General features: G+C 38.9%; 1 protein-coding gene across 4 annotated transcripts in view; it reads left to right on the top strand.

Moving 5' to 3' along the window:
• LOC129748667 (GTP-binding protein Di-Ras2) overlaps window positions 1-21,562 on the top strand; it is a 454,908-nt gene that overhangs the window by 425,427 nt on the left and 7,919 nt on the right. For all 4 annotated transcript variants that reach the window (XM_055743338.1, XM_055743341.1, XM_055743342.1 and 1 more), the window contains one exon: window positions 7,368-7,590. In XM_055743338.1, coding sequence (XP_055599313.1) covers window positions 7,368-7,590 — 223 coding nt within the window. The remainder of the gene's footprint in view (window positions 1-7,367; window positions 7,591-21,562) is intronic.

Here is a 21,562-nt window from a genome sequence, read left to right on the forward strand (position 1 = left end):
TTTTAACAGGGATTATTAGCAAAGTTTATCGTTTTCATATTATTGAATAACTAATAGTTTTTAGCTTTGCAAATAGAAATTTGAAATAATTTCCTTTGAATGCTTATCCATTCTATCACGAAAAACATTTCAATCTAAGGTTGCCCGGATTCATCCGGATTTGCTAGACCATTTGAATCAAAATTTGAGGGAAGTCCGGTCTGGCCCGGTTTACCGGATTTTGTAGCAAAAAGCCCGGATTTTGCTCGGATTTAATCCCATCATTTTTAAAACGTAGGTAACATTAACTGAGATTTTATAATTATTATAATTTTTCATTTTTACGTTAAAAAAGAAGTTTTAAATGGAAACTTTTAGAAATAATCATGATTCGTGTTTAGAAGCTTGACATACAATTTTAAAACTGCTGATGTGGTTTGTTGAAAAAAATATTGCAAGTATATTTTTCGCTATTTTTACTGAATAATTCCGCGGTTTTGACCAAGTATGCCCGGATATTGCCAGGATATCGGTTTGAACCTTTTGAAATCAAATGCTGGATTTGGCCAGGTTTTTCGATAAAATAGGCTGGATTTGTCCGGTACCGATACCGCAATTCTGGCAATCTTATTTTACACCCCCCATTTTTTAGGTAGCTTGAATTGAATTACCATTTTTTTATCAAATGATAACATTTTTTATCTTTTCCATGTATCTAGTGAAAATCCAATGTATTAAGCTTGTAAACAAATGTTAACGACCTTTTTCAAGATCCCCCCGTAAAATGGAATACTCATTTAAATTTTATTTTGTACTTAGAAATTTCTAAATAGATTTCCGCTGAAACCTTATAAAAGACTTCCTCTGCATGTTTTCAATGTCTTTTTTAAGTTTTCTTATAATTGGAGGGGCTTGTGATATAGCTCGGTTGGCAAGTCTGTTGCTTCCTGAGCCGATGTCCGTGAATTCGAGCCCAAGAATAAACATCGAACACAGTTGTACCGGATAAGTTTTTCAATAACGATCCGCCAACTGCAACGTTGATAGAGTCGCGAATGCCATAAAAATGGTAAAACGACTATAATCGAAACAAAAAAAAATTATAATTGGATGGTAGAATCGAACACATCGATGAGCAATAATAATTTAAAATTTAAAAATTTACAAATGAAATTGAATTGTACAAAACTAAAAACTTCAGATTAAATTACTAAAAGTCTCGTGCGTTGGATTTGGTTTTAATTTTTTGCATAAAATGAACGTTTAATTGTCTAATTCCTATTGTAAATTTGATTCCTACTCGGCAATCAAAGTGTTGAGATCGCAGCCTTGAACTTTCAACCCTCAGTTTTATTAATTGTTTCCCTATGAGGAGTTCCGAAAGTATGAAAATGGATGGTTCCTAAAAGCTGGAACATTAGTTTTCAGTCAAAATAGTTATTAGATTCTCAACCACTGCTCATCTCAATATATTTCTAACAGGCGAGTAGTTCTTTCTATCCTAAATGAAGGCACATTATTACAATCAAATGCCTCGCACCGGTACCACGTGCTTTAAACAGTAGAAGGAAAAAAAACCCACCAAAAGTTCTAATTCCAAATTGTTTATGCTCAGCAAGCATTGATTTGCTTTTTAGTACAGGAGAATTTTGGATCGTCGTTTCTAATGCCCATGGTGATTGTCACGAATATACGTCGACACGTCTCATCTCAGCGCAAACTTAGTGATGACGCAACAATAATACATCGGTTTAAGCAAATGTCAGTTGAAACGGAATGTTAGGTATATGAATAATAATTAGCAACGCAAAGAAGATCAGAAAACTCAAAGTCATTCTATTGTGATCTAGAAGTACCTTCTCAAAAATTTAGGGAATTTATAATAGATTTAATTGAACTTCAGTGAAGATTTGTGAGCACCCACATATGAATATTTCTCCAAACAGTAAGTTTAACTTAAATTGCACAGTCAGACTTTAACGCTGTATATCATGAAATTCACAGTACTTTCGATCATCAAACTGACCACTTAGAAACACGAGAACATCAACCGACTATTCGGAACATTCGCAGGCCTTAAGGTGAATACTTGTGATTTGAAATGTACCCCTTTTAAGTAGTTATTATCACAACAGGCGCGATACGATACAATCCGTTGGTTTCAAACAGTTCTCAGACAGGTACAGAAATTCGATCGGAAATTATCAAGGTTATGATATTCACAACGATTCGAGGTCGCTCACATATGAGTTTATAGGAAGAAGCAGTAAACGTAAGACATTTATATTACTTTAAAGATATTCTCTAACCATTGTTATTTTAGAAATATTTTAATACACACCTACGTATTAAACTATTGGAATCGTTTGCTTCCCGAAAACCCCACATTAAAATATTTGTTTATAGTCCAAGATGCGTAGGACTACGAAATCTACCGCTACCCTAAAGAGTGGAGTGACTAACAAGAAGATGATACCGAAGTCTGCTAACCGGTGTAAAGCCTGCTCCAAACAAGACACCGACCAAATGGTGCAATGCGATTGCTGCGAATTGTGGTACCATTTCCAGTGTGCAGGAGTAACACAGGAGGTTGCAGATCAACCTTGGAACTGTGCCGAGTGTCTCACAGATGATGTAAATGTCATTCACGTCCCTAAAACTGTATCATTGGCCATACCGCAAGATGACTTACAAGGTTTTTCGGTAAATCCTCCCTGCGACACAATCGGTAAAATTAATCTCCCACTTACAACGAGCGAAATCATATCGCTCGAAAAATTAACCCCTATGAGTGCATCAATATCGAAACCATCAGAAATAGTTATTCCCCCCATCGCTAGTTTATCGGTCAATCGGTCTATGCTGTGTACTATAGTGGATTGTTCAAGAGCACTTGCTAGCTCAGAAAGTTGTGTTCCAATTATAGAATCCCAAACTGTTTACCCTACATCGTCGATTCCCCATAATACAACTGTTTCTGCTGCCGGAGCATTTGCTAAAGAAGTTGCCGCGCCGATGAAAAACACAGCTGAAACATCAGAGGCGGATCCTAATCAATTTCGCGAAGGACTAACTGTTCAACAAATTTATTATCGGGCTCCAGGTTCCAGACAAGCTTCAGTTCATCGCCGAGCAGATCTAGAGCTTCAAAGATTGGAGGAGATACAGCGATTGGAAGAAGAAGAACACAGGCGTAAGATGGACAATCTCAACAAACGTTTCGAGCTGCTCCAAGAAATGGCCAGTGATTCTTCTCAAATATCCGTCGATGGGATACCACCGTTAAACAAATCTCAGGAGCAGGTAGCGCAGTGGTTAACTGATACAGGAAATCCGGGACAGCTGCAACTGAATAACTCCAAAAGACGACTTGATGCCGCAAATTCAAACCAGTTCGCTGACGTTCACACACTGGATCGCCAAAAACATAGTCCAAGAGGTGCAATACCCAACGAACCAGAACGCACTAACTATCCGATCGTGCAACCGATGGGAGATGGCCCTTTTATTCCACCACATCGATCTACCCCGCAGAAGGTTAACATCCAAGTGTCTCCGAGAGACTCTGACAACCATCATGACCTTACCACCAGCCATGTGGCAGCACGTCAAGCAGCTTCTCGCGAGTTACCGTTTTTTAGCGGAGTTGCAGAAGAGTGGCCTTTATTCATCTCAACTTTCCACACAACTACTAGCATGTGTGGATATACGCAAGACGAAAACCTTATTCGACTCCAACAGTGTCTACGAGGCAAAGCGCATGAAGCAGTTCGTTGTATGTTGATGCATCCCGCCAACGTACCAACCATTATTCCACACTAAGAATGTTGTTCGGGAATCCGGAAGTAATAGTTTTCAACCTAATTACAAAAATTCGGAATTCTTCGTCCCCTCAAGCAAATCAGCTTGACACCATTGTCGAATTCGCTCTTACGGTCAAAAATCTATGCGCAACGATTGAAGCGTGTGAACTAGATGAATTCACTTACGATGTTTCTCTTTTGCGTGAACTAGTTGAAAAACTTCCAACAATGTATTGGCTTAAGTATCGGCGCACGATCACTCACGTGACAATATTTACGTTCTCAAATTGGTTATATGAACTTGCTGAGACAGTCTCACCTATTGCAAAGCTATCGTTAAAAGAACCGCAAACCATCAAGCTCAGGAAAAGTCCACATTTCGAACCTGAAGACAAATTTCCACCTCAACGAGAGTTCTCCGAGAAACTTTGCAGAATCTGCAGAGGCGACTGTTCAAATATAGAAAAATGCAAACGTTTCAAAGCTCTGAGCTATAAAGCTCGTTTGTCAGCTGTGAACGAGTTTAAACTTTGCAAAATATGCCTACGAAATCACACAACTCCATGTAGGTCTCAGAAATCTTGTGGTGAAGATGGATGCTCCTATAAACACCATGCATTGTTGCATAATTTTGGGGGCAATGATACAGCAGCCTCAGAAGTTCAAAATAGTTCGAATCCTTCTTCACGCGAGTGTTATTTGCATCACTATTCCAACACCGAAGCACTATTTAGAGTAGTCCCAGTGACCTTGTACGGCCCTAGAAAAATCGTGTCCACGTATGCCTTTTTGGACGATGGCTCTTCGTTAACTCTGATTGAATCATCTCTTGCATCTGAGCTTGGGGCGGAAGGTAAAGCTGAATCATTATGTTTACGTTGGACGAATAGCGAAACCAGGACAGAATCAAATTCACAGAATGTGTCGATGGGAATTTCAGGAACTGGTTATCATCAGCGAAAATATCGGCTGCACGAGGTTCATACTGTCGAAAATCTTGATCTTTTTCAGCAATCTTTAGACATGGAATAAATGAAAAAAAGATACAAACATTTACGAGATGTCCCAGCGGAATCCTACAGTGATGTTCAACCACAAATTCTCATTGGAATTAATAATACTAATCTTGGTTACGCATTCAAAGGTCGCAAAGGTAAAATGCACGAACCAGTCGGAGTAAAAACACCCCTCGGATGGCTTGTTTACGGTGGCAGTGAAACATCTAACTTAAATTTCATCGGATATCACTCTATTGACAAATGTCAATCTGAACACAATACTGAACCACTACAAGCGGAAACACAGGATTTTCTTTCCATTTGTAATCCGGATTCTTCTGAGCCATCGGCATTAGCTGAGTCAAGCCAAGATCGGTTGTCTGACACATTGGTGAAAGCAATCACTCGCGCAAAAACCAGTTGTTTCGAAAAGCACTCTTTTAGGGGATTTGATAAATTCTATTCACCTTACAGCAAGTTAATCATTCTCACTATACTACTACTTGTACTTCCTGGTTTACAATGGTATTCAAAATTACAGCATGAAAAATCGATAACAGATAATCATCGCAAAATGATGCAAAGTTATTCGTCGATAACAAGTATTACAATGTTGACTGATCCAATGACAATACATTGTCGTGTTTCAATGAACAATACTTTCGTTTCAAGACTTTCACCATTCATAGGACCTTCTGCATTTACTAGATCAGACGTAAGTGGATTCTTATATGATTTAGTTGAACGGAAAACCGAAAAGCGATGGGGAGGTAAAATGACTTATTCAACCACTAAAACAATGTCAATTTGTTACATTCTGGTTTGGAGGGGGTTACCGATTCAAACATCCAATGATCGAGGGACACAGTTGGTAATGGCAAAATATAAGCCTTTGAATGCACTTCGAGGTATCGTTCAAGGTATGGTTCAAGGAAAATTAAATCCACTGGTAAACCATGGCAGTTGTCAACTAAAAGCGTGAACCGCTTCACAGGATTGAAAAGGAATGTAAACTCTCAGCAATGGACTTGAATAAATTCATCGGAAATTACATAACGAAATGAGTGATATCGGCTGAAATAAGTCACAACAGAAAAATAAGAAAGCGGCTATTCATATATCAACTTTAAACTTTCAACATCCTTCTGTGAAGTCAGATGAAGTCACTTCTGTGAAGTCAGATGCTAGATATTCGACGTAAAACAAAGTAAACCATGGTGATGGCATACTTGGGGGGGAGTGTCACGAATATACGTCGACACGTCTCATCTCAGCGCAAACTTAGTGATGACGCAACAATAATTCATCGGTTTAAGCAAATGTCAGTTGAAACGGAATGTTAGGTATATGAATAATAATTAGCAACGCAAAGAAGATCAGAAAACTCAAAGTCATTCTATTGTGATCTAGAAGTACCTTCTCAAAAATTTAGGGAATTTATAATAGATTTAATTGAACTTCAGTGAAGATTTGTGAGCACCCACATATGAATATTTCTCCAAACAGTAAGTTTAACTTAAATTGCACAGTCAGACTTTAACGCTGTATATCATGAAATTCACAGTACTTTCGATCATCAAACTGACCACTTAGAAACACGAGAACATCAACCGACTATTCGGAACATTCGCAGGCCTTAAGGTGAATACTTGTGATTTGAAATGTACCCCTTTTAAGTAGTTATTATCACAACAGGCGCGATACGATACAATCCGTTGGTTTCAAACAGTTCTCAGACAGGTACAGAAATTCGATCGGAAATTATCAAGGTTATGATATTCACAACGATTCGAGGTCGCTCACATATGAGTTTATAGGAAGAAGCAGTAAACGTAAGACATTTATATTACTTTAAAGATATTCTCTAACCATTGTTATTTTAGAAATATTTTAATACACACCTACGTATTAAACTATTGGAATCGTTTGCTTCCCGAAAACCCCACAGTGATGGTGAAAACAATCCCGCCAAAGGAAACGAAAATCGGTTGCCAAATGGGTGCCATGACTTTTGATTCGTGTGAATAAAACCGAAAGTTGTATGGGAGGGTCCCTTTTTTTAGGTGGGAGGGGCTCAAAACTATTACTCAAACCTTACCATGGTCCAAAAACATAACTGTACCAAATTTCAGGCTGATCGGTTAAGCGGTATGGATTTGTATAAGGTGCATACAAACAAACATATATAGTCCAACTAATCTTTGTATATTAGAAGAGAAGAAGAAGAAGATGTTCGTCAACTTATGTCGTGAGCCGGAATACTATGCAAATATAATAAAAATCTTAGAAAACTTAAAATTCACATTAACATATTTAAAATATAGGACTGTGATAAAAATATTCACAACTATGCTTCAGGGTATAAATAGCAAAGAGAAAATTTTTAATTTTAGTACTCCTTCCAATCTTCATTATTTTACTGAAAACTACTACTGATATTTTCGAAAAAAAAAAATAATTCTCACGGTGTTTGAAGTAGTTAGTTAATGATGTCAAATCTTTTAATTTAAATAGTTATACCATGCATAGGAATATAAAACCAATAATTTAAACCAGTATCTACCCTTTTCATTCCTTTTTTTTTCAGAGCCCCCAAGAACGACGAAAATGCAATAAACTCGAACGTTCGGCACAAAATCGTAGTGATGGGATCAGCTAAGGTTGGGAAAAGTTCCATCATCACCCAGTTCCTGTACAGTACCTTTTCGCCGAAATACAAACGAACGGTCGAGGAAATGCACCACGGGCACTTTTCCGTGGGCGGCGTTAACCTGACCCTGGACATCCTGGACACATCCGGTTCGTACGAGGTAAGTTTGGCCCCAAGAATAGAATTTTACAGCCCAGGTATAACGTGCTTCTGACACGCGTCGACTGACAGACGGGTTTCGGTAAGCCTTGGCTGCCATAATCGAAGACTGAGGCTCCTTTTTCCGGATCCGGATGAGTAATGAATCTCATTAAAAACATGTAGGACTATTCCGGTTCCCCTAGAGGAAGTCAGGAAAAGTCAACGGTTTAAGGCCAAATTTTCCACCCTGAAGGATGTTAATGGGGTACTGAGAGTGTTTGACCTTTTTTGCTACCCCGTAAAATAGCAACAATGGCCCAGCAAACAGCCAGCCATTTCCGCTTCCGGTTTTCCCAACTCAGCTCAACTTTGGCTGAAGCCAGCCAGCAGCCCATTGAGGGAAAAAATTCCGACAATTTTCCAGACCCCTTGGCACAAAACGAATGAGGTAGCGGGTGAAAAACGGTGGAAAATTTGTGTACACAAACCCCGAAAGCCAAACATCAACAACAAATGGACGAGTTGCTAGAAGGCTTCATGCACTTCTGTCTCGCCGTGCCGTTGAAAAGCTTAGCAAATCAACGCAACGACGCCCCGATGCTGGGAAAACACGTGCGGTGCGGTGGGTGAGACGTGAGAAAATCATTCACCTACAGCAACGATACTTGGTACGTGCTGAATTCCGGTGAGATGAGTCACCGCCGCGGCCAAGCCAGTGCTCGTTAATGGGCGATGCAAAATACCAAAGGGCGAGATGTTTCGTCGTTTCGTCATGATTGGGGCAATGTAAATGAATCCTGTAACGGCTCAGAGAGCCCGAGGGATGACGAGCAGTGGCTAGTAATTTCATAATGAGCTCGGTTCGTTGCACAGGGTTTGTACATTTTATGGGTATTTGTGACATTTCCAGTTCGCAAGAAATACCTGAATTTCATGGTTTTGGTAAGTCGTGTTGTTTCATATTCAAAGCACGGCAAGGGTTTTATATGGGAAAATGAACTTCATAAAGGGCGAACACGAAATTATTGCGACACCGAAAATATAATGCCAATTTTCTCATTATAATTAGGATCATACCAAAAATGTGGGGTAGTTTTATACATATAATTACATTAATTATCAAATGAATAGCTAACCGATGGAGCTTTGAGTGTAAAATTGAACGCATTTTCCAGGACACTTTTAGAAAAGTGCATGATGCCAAATCTGGCCAAAATAGCGGAGCTTCATCATGCTGCTGCAAGAACGGCAAAAGGCGCTTCTCGAGGCTTATCTTCAAATCAGAGATCTCGCCATTTACTGCGCCCTTTGTCACAGAAGGTTCACTCCTCAGTCCGTAAGAGCAGATGTCCTACCAAAAGAGATATTTCAAGAAGAACTTCGAAATTTTTTTCTTTTTAAATTTGTCGTCCACATCGAACTTGCTCTTGCCGATGAAAAACTCCAACTCTGGAATTTGTATTGGCGATTTGCAGCAAAACTATTTTGCATGCAGCGCCAACTAGATTTCAGTTACAGAACTAACAAAAGGATGATGATAGCTGATTTTTAACACTGCAGTCAATGTGAGTTGTATAAAAAATGTGTTTTTTGCGGAAACTAGCAAATTTCAGACAGTAAATATGGCAGAACCGGGTAAGAAAATTTTTGATTTACCAGTCCTGAGGGTTTTTGTACAAGCAAATTTAGTTTTTATGTAATGTTGTAATAAAAACATTTGTGACTTTTTAAGATTAAATCCAAGGAAAAGCTGTTTATTTATTTATTTGGAGTCTTTGACCGTGAAGTCATTTAGACTTAAAGTCTTAAAATTAAAAGTTAACCTAAGTAACATACAATGTATCATTTTAAAATTAAGTTCAATCACGGATCGAACGTTTAGACATCGAATTTGATACGTTAAAGTCGAACAGGTGGGAAACTTCGTTGAAAGCATGACAGCATCGATGTAGTGGATGATTTTGGCCAAAACTCGTTCTGCTTCTTGGTAGCCAGAGAAAATTTTGATTGCGTAGTTGTCGAGCTGGAGCGTGCAAATTGAGAGAATGCAGCAGTTGCGGGCAATCAATAACGTTTGTTAAGATGTCGTACACGAAGATCCGTTGCAAGTACGTCCTCCTATTACTCAAAGACGTCAGTGATAGAAGACCACATCTCTCGGAATAAGGTGGTAAACGTACAGAATCTCGCCAGGGCAATCTTAGTAGTGCATAGCGAAGAATTTTTTTCTGGACCCTCTCTATCCTTTCGATGTGAACGGACTGGTAAGGTGCCCAAACAGGTGCAGCATATTCCAGTACACTTCGTACTAACGAGCAGAATACTGTTTTAAGAGCATAGGGGTCTTCAAAACTCAGTGTATTTCGGCGAAGAAATCCGAATAAGGCAAACGCTTTTGCTGTGGTTGTCGAGATTGTCGTAATTTTACAATTATTCTGAAATGAATATCAAGGAAACTCTTTAATTGTTGGCAGCAGTGAAAACTGCTGAACCAAACAAGACCAATTTCTTCTCCATTTGATGCCTTCTTTTTGGAGAATGGAGGGACCGTCAACTTGGAGGAACCGTCATCTTGAAGGAACCGTCATCTTGGAGGAACCGATGCTTCCACTTCGAGATTAGTCAAACGAATGAGCCCAACTACGCTGGGTACGCTCTTTTTATAGCGTCAAATACCCGAGCGTCAGAGAAATGGGCGGAGCCAAATCGATGGGTTTTTACTCTCTGGATTAAAATTGATAAAGAGAACATTTTTCGTTCAGAACTTTTTTTATTTTGTATGCCTATGGATGCTCAATTATATTTCATTTCTTTATATTCTAATTTTCCATCTATATCCTCTACAGAGATATGCTGTGCGAACGAGAGCTTTTGATCGAAAGTAACTCCGAGATCTTTTATCGTTGAAACTCTTTCTAAGGTGGAGTCCCTGAGCGAATATTCGTATACAATTGATGCTCTAGTCCTGAAAAAACTTATGCATTTACACTTTCCGACATTCACTTCCATCCCATGCGTATCACACCATAATAATAATTTGTTCATATCTTCCTTAAGCGTAATGCAGTCCACTATCGAGTCAATGACTCTGTAAATTTTTAGGTCATCGGCGTACAGTAGTTTAGTCGAGTTGAGGTAGGTAGCTATGTCGTTTATGAAAAGCACAAAGATAAGCGGCCCTAGGTGACCACCTTGAGGAACACCGGACGGCATGTCGAATTCTTTAGAGTGTGTTCCTCGGATGTTTACGTAACCTTGACGTTTTACCAGGTAGGAATGCAGCCATTTTATTATCCATGAAGGAAAACCGTAGCGTTCGAGCTTTGTTGTTGCTATGCTGTGTTGTACTTTGTAGAAAGCCTTAGCAAAATCGATATTGAATCAACTTGCATTTTTCTTTTTTTGTTGCGGTGTGCAATTCATTTACATAGCACATCAGATTTGTCAGCGTTGATTTTTTCTTTACAAATCCGTGCTGGTATTCGGTGAGTATTGGTTTAGCTGCTGAATATAGCCTTTCGTATATCAGAGACTCGAGGACTTTGGAAAAGCAGCACAATATTGATATGGGCCGGTAGTTCTCTACACGGTGAGAGTTTCCAGATTTAAGGATTGGAGATACTGAAGCAGTTTTCCAGTGGCTGGGAAAAGCACATTCAGAAATCGATCTGTTGAAAATTATACGTAGCGGTACGGCAAGAGATGCTGCGATTTTTGATACCAACGACGATGGAATCCCATTAGGACCGGGCCCTTTCGACGGATCGAGCTTACTCAAAGCAATAAACACCTCCTCAATAGTGAAATCAGGCTGTGGCAGCCTAATGTTGTAGGTAGGCAAAGATTCGAAGTAGGCGTCGTCACAGTTTAAGGTTTGCGGACTATACACACTGCTGAAAAATTCGGCAAACAAATCAGCTGACTCTCTATCAGTTCCCGATGTGCGTTCCTTGAACGTGACAGATGAAGGAACAATGTTTGTGAGGCGGCGGCTATTGATATACTTCCAAAAAGTAGAGGGATCTTGCTTTATACCACGTTCAATATTCTGGATGTATCGCTCAAAGGTGGAATTGCGCAGAGCCGCATAATCGTTCTCTAGTCTCAATAGGAGTGCTTTATTAGTATCCGTTTTGCTTCGGAAGTTGCGTTCCGTTAGAAATCGACATGGTGGATGTGCTTGACTACGTTGGAGATTCTGTCCGGCCAATCTAAGAAGGGTCCGCTGTTTTTAAAGCCAATCACGTACATTTTATCGGTTTCAGTGAGAAAACGTATGAATTTGTAAAGCTGACAGGATATGTTACACAAAAATCACATCCAACCGCAGTGCTTCATCACATCAGCTTGAACTCACACACTCCATTTCTTCATGGATTTTAAGCTGTAGTTGCAAAACCGGAACAAGAAAGTTAATAATAGTTCAATTACTCAAAGATCAACTTTATTAAGAACCTACTATTTGAAAAATAAGAGTTTTATTTTTTTATTTTCTGAGGAAATTTAAATCTTTTTATTGTACACTTTGAAAGATTAGTGAAGGAAAGTTATTTTAATACACAGTTCATGATAACATAACATTAATTAATAACAATTAAAGTCTTCACATGTGATAACCTTTATATCGTCCACAACACTCAATATGCTGAAATCTAGCGTATCTTGAAGAGTCTTAAAATTTTTTATAATGTCGAAGCCAATTTGGAGCACACACGCAACATTCTGTTAAAGTTTTGCGACCGTTTGCCGATGCAGCAGTTAGTTTAATGTCCGGAAACGATGTTTTCTTCAAAACTCGGCGCGAATCTACAACGGTGTTTTAATGGGTTTATTTTCAGGCACTGCTTTAAATATAAACAAAAAACTTACGGGCTATGAAATCTCCATCTTTGAAATGCTTTGAACAAATTTTTTTCGAATGGTTCCTCGAAAATTCCAACAATTTTGTCCACTTAACGAACGCACAACTTCCGAAACAGGGAACATTCTTACTCCAGGTGCGTCTTCCAGGCTGTTGCTCGTTGACTCCACACAGCTGTTTCCGGAAAACTAAAAAATAATGAATATCGATCAACAGACGGGTTTTGAAGATATGAACGATTGTGTAGAACACATTTTCTTACCATTTTCTCCAATCCAATCTGGATAAATACTACTTCAAACACGGAAAAATAGAAAATTTCCGTTTTGTTTTGGAAAAATAGTACGCGAAATGACATTTCCATCCAAAATATCATCATTTTGATCGAAGTGCCCTCTGAACGTCGTTTGGAACTGCAAATCGCCAATAAAATCGGCTTTTCACATAGCAGCCATATTTTGTTAGCATCTTCTTGTAGAGCTTCCGTGCCCGAGTTTTAGCCGTCGATTGTTGCCGTTCATCGCGGATTGGGAAGTTCTGTACCTTTGATGTATATAGTCCAGCTTTCTTCTTTGCAATCTTGACGTAGCTATGCGACATGCCGATCTTTTTAAACAAATCACGGCTTGAGACATTGGGATTTGGTTTAATCAACCGCTTCATCTTTCCCTCTGATTTTTTGCTCTCCGGTCCCGGTTTTCGTCCAGCTTTTTTGCTGTGGTCCAACGTCAACCGATTCAACACTCTTGAGACGGTTGAATGATGAATGAATTTCTCCCAACTGCCGGTGCGACAGGTCAGGAAATTGGTGTTTGGAAAGAATTTGTTCTCTCGACGCGCGTTAGCTTACCTCCATTTTCGTTGAATCGAAAAACACGACTTCGAGTTTGACGGCATGTAAACAATTCACATCAATGAAAGATTTGCAAAATTGTGTTGATTTTTACCCAATAGTAAAACAGTTATACCATGTTGAATGTGTCGGTATTATTATTAATTACTAGCAGATCCCGTACGAACTTCGTTCCGCTTTTAACTTTAAAGCTGATGATTTTGTATTTGGTTGGTAATTTGGACACATTTTCACCAAAACATTGCTTAAAATACTAAACAGAATTTGCAAGAGACCTACTTGCTTGTCTACCAAATGGAAATTTAAAATAAAAAGTTGATTGACTGTTGCAAAGAACACCCGTTTACGAATTGTTGTCTTTTATGGATGCATAAAAACGAAATTATGTCTAAAATATTTAAAACGCAATATTAACAACCCCTTTTCTGTCGTCTTATTAAAAATTTTAATTCATAACTCAATTGTCCGTTTTGTGAAACACCCGTGAATGAATTTTTGTCTGGATCTCATGCATAATAAAACAATTATTGCAAAAACATTGAACAGTAAATGTTGATGACCCCTTTTTCTGTCGTCTAATAGAAAGTTTGTTATCAGGAATCGATTCCGCGTCCTGCAAAACTCTTGTGTTTTAATTTTTGCCTCGATATGATGCCTAACAACGTAATTATTGCAAAGAAAAATCGTAAATTTTTTAAGGCGAACACTTTTATTGATTCCTTGTCAAAATTTTACACGTGAAATCAATTACATGTGCTGTAAAGCTCCCATTTGCAAATTTTCATTATAATCCGATGTATAATCAAAAAATGGGGCTTATTCTGAGAGTCACGTGACGTGATGTGCAAAATAGTCACCTCGTTGTGCCGACTGCAGAAATCACTCTAGGCTTCTGCTTCTGAAGTTTCAGCTCAAATGTCCTGTGATCGATTTTTGGAGCTCATTTATACTAATATTTCTTTTCTGAAACATTTCCTGGAGTCAGGTTAAAGAAGTGAAATTTTGTGAGCCACATCACTCGGCTCGCAGAATAACCCCCAATACAGCAAAAACAGTGAACAGATAATATGGACGACCATTTTTGCCGACCCCTGACTCGAGATTTGAAATCTGAAACAATTGAGCGTCTCTCAAAACTTCTATGTGGAAATTTTCATTTCAATCCAATGCATAATAACGTCGATACCGCAAAAACATTGAACAGTTTATATGGACGACCCCTTTGGCAAACCTCTGAATAAAAATTCGACTCCTGAAATCAATTACTCGTTCCTTGAAACTCCCACTTACCAAGTTTCCATCTTAATCCAATGTATTTAAGCATTAATATCGCAAAAACAATGAACAGTTCATATTGCCGACCCCTTCTACAAAATTTGATAACTGGAATCGATTGTCCGTTCCTTAAAATCCCCGTCTTCAAATTTTCATCTCAATACAATGCATAATAACGCCAATATCTTAAAAACATTGAAAAGTTTATATGGATGACCCCTTTGGCCGACCCCTGATTCTGAATTTAATACCTGTAATCGATTGCTCGTCCCTCAAAACACTCATGTGCCAATTTTCATATCAATCCAATGCATAATAACGTCAATATAGTAAAAACACTGGATAGTTCATATGGACGACCCCTTTTGCCGACCCTGGACACAAAATTTAATACCTGGAATCAATTTCTCATCTCTCAAAACCCCTATGTGCAAATTTTTGTCACAATCCGACGATAAATAACGTCAATATCGCGAAAACAATATTTGTCTTGTATGGACGACCCGCTTTAGAAGGGGTCATCCAAAAATCTGAAAACATTTTTCATCATTCCTGGGCCTGATGAGTATTCATGCCAAATTTCATCTCTCTAGCTCTTAAGATGGCTGAGCCTATAGTGGACAAACAAACAAACAAACAAACCCACAGAAATTGCTTTTTATATATATAGACTAGCTGATCCCGTACGAACTTCGTTTCGATTTAAATCATTGGTACGTCAAAATGAGTTTAGAAAATGAATTCGAAACATTCTTTCGACAATTTTGGGGAAAAAATTCAACAGTGTTTAAAGTCGCTACTGTTACTATTACTTGAAATTCAAATTAAACGGTTGATTGGCTTTTTATTAAAATTTATGTGAGAGTGTTTTCTTCTCGATCGGTTGCAAAATGTAGACATTATGGCAGAAACATGTACTATTTGTTTATGTCCACGACTCTTTTGCTTGACCTTCACACTTAAATTGGTATCAATTAACTGCTTCCAACAAAATTATTGCACCAAACACTGAACTTTCAATGAAACCCTCTTTTTCTGTCCCATGGCCCGAAATTCGATAATTGAAACTGTGGGTTCTACTTTGGGCAACATACCTGTTCTCGTGACACTACCTGACCTGATGCGCTGGATTGCCGGAAGGGAGGTCGCCTGCGCCGTGGGAGGTTGTTGCTACGCTTGCTGCGCGTTCGCGGTATTCTTGCTCAAGGAGGAGCGATGCATGACTGACTGGCTGACCGCTGATGTGACAGCAGGACGCGAGCGAAGAATGGGCGAAGTGTCGGCTGACGAGGGGCTATCGAATGGCAACCATCTAACATGTACTAACATTGGCATACTATGGAATATCCACTCTCCACATCCCCCTTCTACTCTCGATAAATAAAAAAAACATTGAAAGAATTATGGTAGAATACCCTGACACCATGTTCATATCATGTTTAGATTAAAAAATTTCAATGATTTTTTTATATCCAATGTACTTTTGGCTAGCACTGCCGCTTTACATCCTATTCGAATCTTGTTCGTGATTTTTAAAAAAACATTCAGCCATAATTTGACTGTTCCTATTTCATCGTGCATGTTTTCAAAACAAGAAGTAAACAAAACTAGATGATTTCGCTTTCAACATAAACAAAGTCGTAAGAAAAAAAATAATTTTCCAAATTTCATACGTTCGTACTTGCGAGAGAAGGATAAAACTGTTCCGACGTTAATCGCATGACGGTGTCTTCTATATATGGGCTGTAAAGTGTCCAATCTGTCGCGTACGTGCCTACTTTTGGGAGATCGATCCACGCGTCTTGTCCAGGCACTGAATACCACCAAACGTATAGGAACTCCGGATCCATGAAAAACCAGTCACCCTGAAGAGAGGCAACTAGGGTCGCGAAATAGCCAACGAAACACTACTAACCGAATCTGGACGACGAGATCAATACGATGTGCATACAAGTACGTAAGCAGCGCTCCGGTTGTGGTCAAAAAATACTGCCGAATCTGAATAAAATGTCACTGCTTCTTTTCGTCGCTTCAGGAACAAACAATTGGCCAAAAATACTAAGGTATGTATTAAGGAAAACTTAGTTTATCTGGACAACGTTATTCAGTTTCCTTCTTATTTCATTTTAATAGTGATATGCCGGTGCCACGAAACTGGAAGAACATTCATGAAAGCAAAACAGACAATCTTAAGATGATGATGCAGCTTGGATTCGTCATCCGTGTTACAGATCGAGGTTATCAGGGTTTTGGCGAGCGAAAAACCGGAAGCTTGCTGATCAGTTCTATAACGTATGACTTATGCACGGACACCTGGAATTGGTTATTTCCGTTTGGACGTCATCATCAACAACGATTGACCCCTTGAGAATAAAGCTGCTAAAATTCCGTAGCCACATCTTGTAAGAGTCGTGTATGGTTTAATCACTGGCGGCAACTGATTGAATCCGCCGGAAGTGAAGAGCGGTAGAGAATAGTGATGGGATTCAGCTACCTACTGCTGGTTTGGACCTTTGGACTGACTTGCCGCATGACTGGGTGAATCCAACGACAATGGAGAGAGTAATAATTATCGCTCTCCCTCTAATTTATCTAACCATACAAGCGAATCGGTACAGGATAGATTTTGAGAAAGGTCACTTAAACGAATTCCTAAGCGCCGCCTTTACCGTTCGTATTTTGGTGATCAATCAAAATTTGGGCAGAGTGGTTTGTTAACACATCAATTCGTATTTAAAACAGTTTTTTTTAAACTTGCAAATAAAAAGAACACAAATAAACCCATGAAAATCTATGTTAAATGTTTCTTATCATAAACCATTGTTAGGACGAAATGTATGTGTTTTCCTTTTAGCAAAAATAGAATGGAGTATACAGTTACTGTACGAACCATACGCAATATTTTCTTTAAAAATTGTACTGCCGCTGCTAGTTTTTTTTCGCTCCACATAATATACAAAGTTAGATTTTAGATGCCATTTTGCTTTGCTCGAAGAATCAACCAAATGCAGTTTTTTTCTCTAGAACTTAGACTCTTTATGATGCTTCTCATTGATTCTATTATTCTGATTTTAATATGGGTATCAACTTGGATACCCTCAAAACAAGAATTGCTGAAGTGACTTAGTAATGGAGTGTCCCACAAAACCGTGTAATGCTGGTTCCAGATATCGAAAGATTTCTCTATGAAACTAATGGTAGGTTTCATAACGTGTATGCTATGATTCAAAGCCGCTCAGTGAATGACACCGTCTTGAGTGCCTTACAGAACCAGCGACTTTTTCATAGATTTTTCGGAGCACAAACCCCTTGCACTTAAAACTGACCTTAAAATGAGTAGTGAGGTCAGAAAAAGGCTCAAATACGTGCTCTGAACGGTATCAGGTAACTTAATTCAACGATGTCGCATTCCGTTCAAGCTACCCGACTGAAGCTTGATAAGGTACTTTAATTTCCGTTCGCTACAAGAAATATATTTTCAATGAAGTGAGCACCAAAGATTTCAGTCCATTCGTAATTATCACCATAAGAGAACTTGCACTGCTTGAATCAATTCCTTCGGCACGGTGACCCTTATATTTTATATGATAGAATGAAGAGTTATGCTTCTAAAATTTACGTTCGTCAATCAAGTAACTAAGCAAAAATATTTCCTGTAAGCTGACAAAGCGTTATTTTTGGCTTGAGGATTTAACTGTTTCATTATCGTTAATTATGGGCTAACTGACAAACATTATTTTCTAAGTTCTAATATTTCTCGATGCAGGATTCATGGTATCATTTTATTGCAGTTTTTGTTACTGCATTATGCTACAACTAATGCAAATATTACCATTAACAAGCCTCGATGATTTACTCGATTTCGAAAGTTTCTACCGCGCCAGATGTAAATATTATTCTTATATTCGCTTCAAAATACCCAGTAGAGGGTATTCGCAGATCTTATTTCAATGACAACATCTACTACTACTCTAAACATTTTTCCATACTATTTACTGCCGGCAATTTTTATCGATTCAGTTATTTGCAAAGCGAAACATCATTAAGGCGAAAGGCTTCATCGCGCAAAACTCGAAATACCCTTCAAACATATCATATTGACGGAAGCCTTCATCGCGCCAAACTCATTCAACTGGTTTTTTGACGGAAGTCTTCACCACACAGTTGATAACTATCCGTTATCCAGTCTATATCTCGCCAAACTACTGTAGGAAGCCTGCATCGCGTCAGATTTTCTCAATCAAATTTTCAACATAACCAGGCGGAAGTCTACATCGCGCCGAACTACTGACGGAAGTCTGCATCACGTCAGATTTTCTCAATCAAATCTTCAATCCAACAAGGCGGAAGTCTGCATCGCGCCAAACTACTGACGGAAGTCTGCATCACGTCAGATTTTCTCAATCAAATTCATAACACAACTAGGCGGAAGTCTACATCGCGCCAAACTATTGACGGAAGTCTGCATCGCGTCAGATTTCCTCAATCAAATCTTCAATGCAATCAGGCGGAAGTCTGCATCGCGCCAAACTACTGACGGAAGTCTGCATCGCGTCAGATTTCCTCATTCAAATTTTCAATGCAACAAGGCGGAAGTCTTCATCGCGCCAAACTACTGACGGAAGTCTGCATCGCGTCAGATTTTCTCTTTCAAATTTTCAATACAACAAGGCGGAAGTCTACATCGCGCCAAACTACTGACGGAAGTCTGCATCGCGTCAGATTTTCTTAATCAAATTTTCAACATAACCAGGCGGAAGTCTTCATCGCGCCAAACTACTGACGGAAGTCTGCATCGCGTCAGATTTTCTCAATCAAGTTTTCAATACACTAATAAAAAAAAAAAAGGCTTCGATCATTAAAAGCACATTTAAGGAAACACTTATTATTATTTTTTCGGGGAAAACATTACACATACACAATGTTATTTATATTTTGAATAATGATCTACAATAGCACAAATTGCAATTTTCTGTTTGATTACTTTGATAAACGTAAATTAATGGCTTGTTAGGATTCTCTTATTAGTGTGTTTTAGAATGTTTGCTTTTCATTTTAATTTCCAGGACACCACTCGGTATACTCGTTTAGTTGTAAGACAAAGTTTATTCTTTTCGGATTTCCGCATAAGTAAATCATCATCATAGCCATGAGCTGGCGGCTTCACTACGATTTTCATGTCCTAGGTCGATTAAAAAAATGGCTACCGCAAACTTTATCCAATTGAAAATTCTTGAGTAGTTGGTTCTCAAAATATTATTAAGTTTTGCGTAGTATTCTAAAAATACCACGCTCCTGGCAGGATCGCCAATTGTGGGTTCTACTTTGGGCAACATACCTGTTCTCGTGACACTACCTGACCTGATGCGCTGGATTGCCGGAAGGGAGGTCGCCTGCGCCGTGGGAGGTTGTTGCTACGCTTGCTGCGCGTTCGCGGTATTCTTGCTCAAGGAGGAGCGATGCATGACTGACTGGCTGACCGCTGATGTGACAGCAGGACGCGAGCGAAGAATGGGCGAAGTGTCGGCTGACGAGGGGCTATCGAATGGCAACCATCTAACATGTACTAACATTGGCATACTATGGAATATCCACTCTCCACAGAAACCAATTTTACGTTCCTCAAAATTCCCTTTTGCCACATTTTCTTTTCAATTTATATGTAAAATAACGTAAGGAGCTTGAAAACAGTGAACAGTGAATATAGACGCCCCTTTCGCCGATCCTTGACACGGAACATGCTACCTGGAGTCAATTGCTCATAGTTTATAATCCTCATCTGAACATTTTCATCTCAATCCGATGCATGATCACGACAATATCACGAAAACAGTGAGCAACTAGCATGGACGGCCTTTTTTTGACCACGATTCAAAACTTGACACCTGAAATCAATTATCTTTTCTGTTAACCTCACATGTGTCAATTTTTAATAAAATTCTATGCTCAACCAAGAGAATATCGTAAAATCAGTGAACAGTAATAACCCCTTTTGCCGACCCCTGAGTCAAGATTTGAAACCTGAAAGCAAAAGAACGTCCCTCAAAACTCTTATGCGGAAATTTTCATCTCAATCCAATGTAGAATAACGTCAAAATCGCAAAAACATTAAAGTTGGGTATGGACGACTCCTTCAGCCAACTTCTGATCCGCAATGCAAAACTTGAAATTGATTGCTGGTCCCTCAAAACACCCATGTGCTAATTTTCATCACAATACGATCTATAATTACGCCAATATCACAAAAAAATTAATCAGTGAATATGGACGACCCCTTTGGCTGACCCCTGACCCTAAATTTGATAACTGTAATCGATTGTTCGTCTCTCAAAACACTCATGTGCAAATTTTCATCAAAATCCGATGTATAATAACGCCAATATCGCAAAAACAATAATCAGTGGATATGGACGACCTCTTTGGCCGACCCCTGTGTAGGGAATAATATGAGATAAAATATCTGTGCGAGTATAAACTAAAAATGAATAACTCGAAGATTGGCAACCCTTATATGTGAGAGAGCAAATTCCCATTCATGTACTCAGGAGATTTTGGTATTCGAGAGTGTTCCTTCCAATTTGAGAGAAAGACTGTGTAGAGTTTTAGAAGAAGATAGTTAGACGGGAACCGAAACGAAACGACAAGGCAGTTAACAGACTAATTTCGTAAGCAACGTATCGCGTTATTTTTCGTGCGAGAAAAAAAAGTTGAAATTTTAGTGGAAGAAAATGGCGGAACCGATAGGGAATGTTAGAAGCTAGGGAAATATGGTGAAAATCGATTCAGGATAGGTCGGTCGGTCTCGACACCCTGATCCTAAATTTAATAACTCAAATCGATTGCTCGTCTCTCAAAACACTCATGTGCAAATGTTCATCACAATCCAATGTAAAATAAAGCCAATATCGCAAAAACATTATTCAGTGGATATGGACGACCCCTTTGGCCGACCCCTAACCCTAGATTTGATAACTGTAATCGATTGCTCGTCTCTCAAAACAC

This window comes from Uranotaenia lowii, chromosome 2 (assembly GCF_029784155.1).
Source record: "Uranotaenia lowii strain MFRU-FL chromosome 2, ASM2978415v1, whole genome shotgun sequence".
In the NCBI taxonomy this organism is placed as follows: Eukaryota; Metazoa; Arthropoda; class Insecta; order Diptera; family Culicidae; genus Uranotaenia; species Uranotaenia lowii.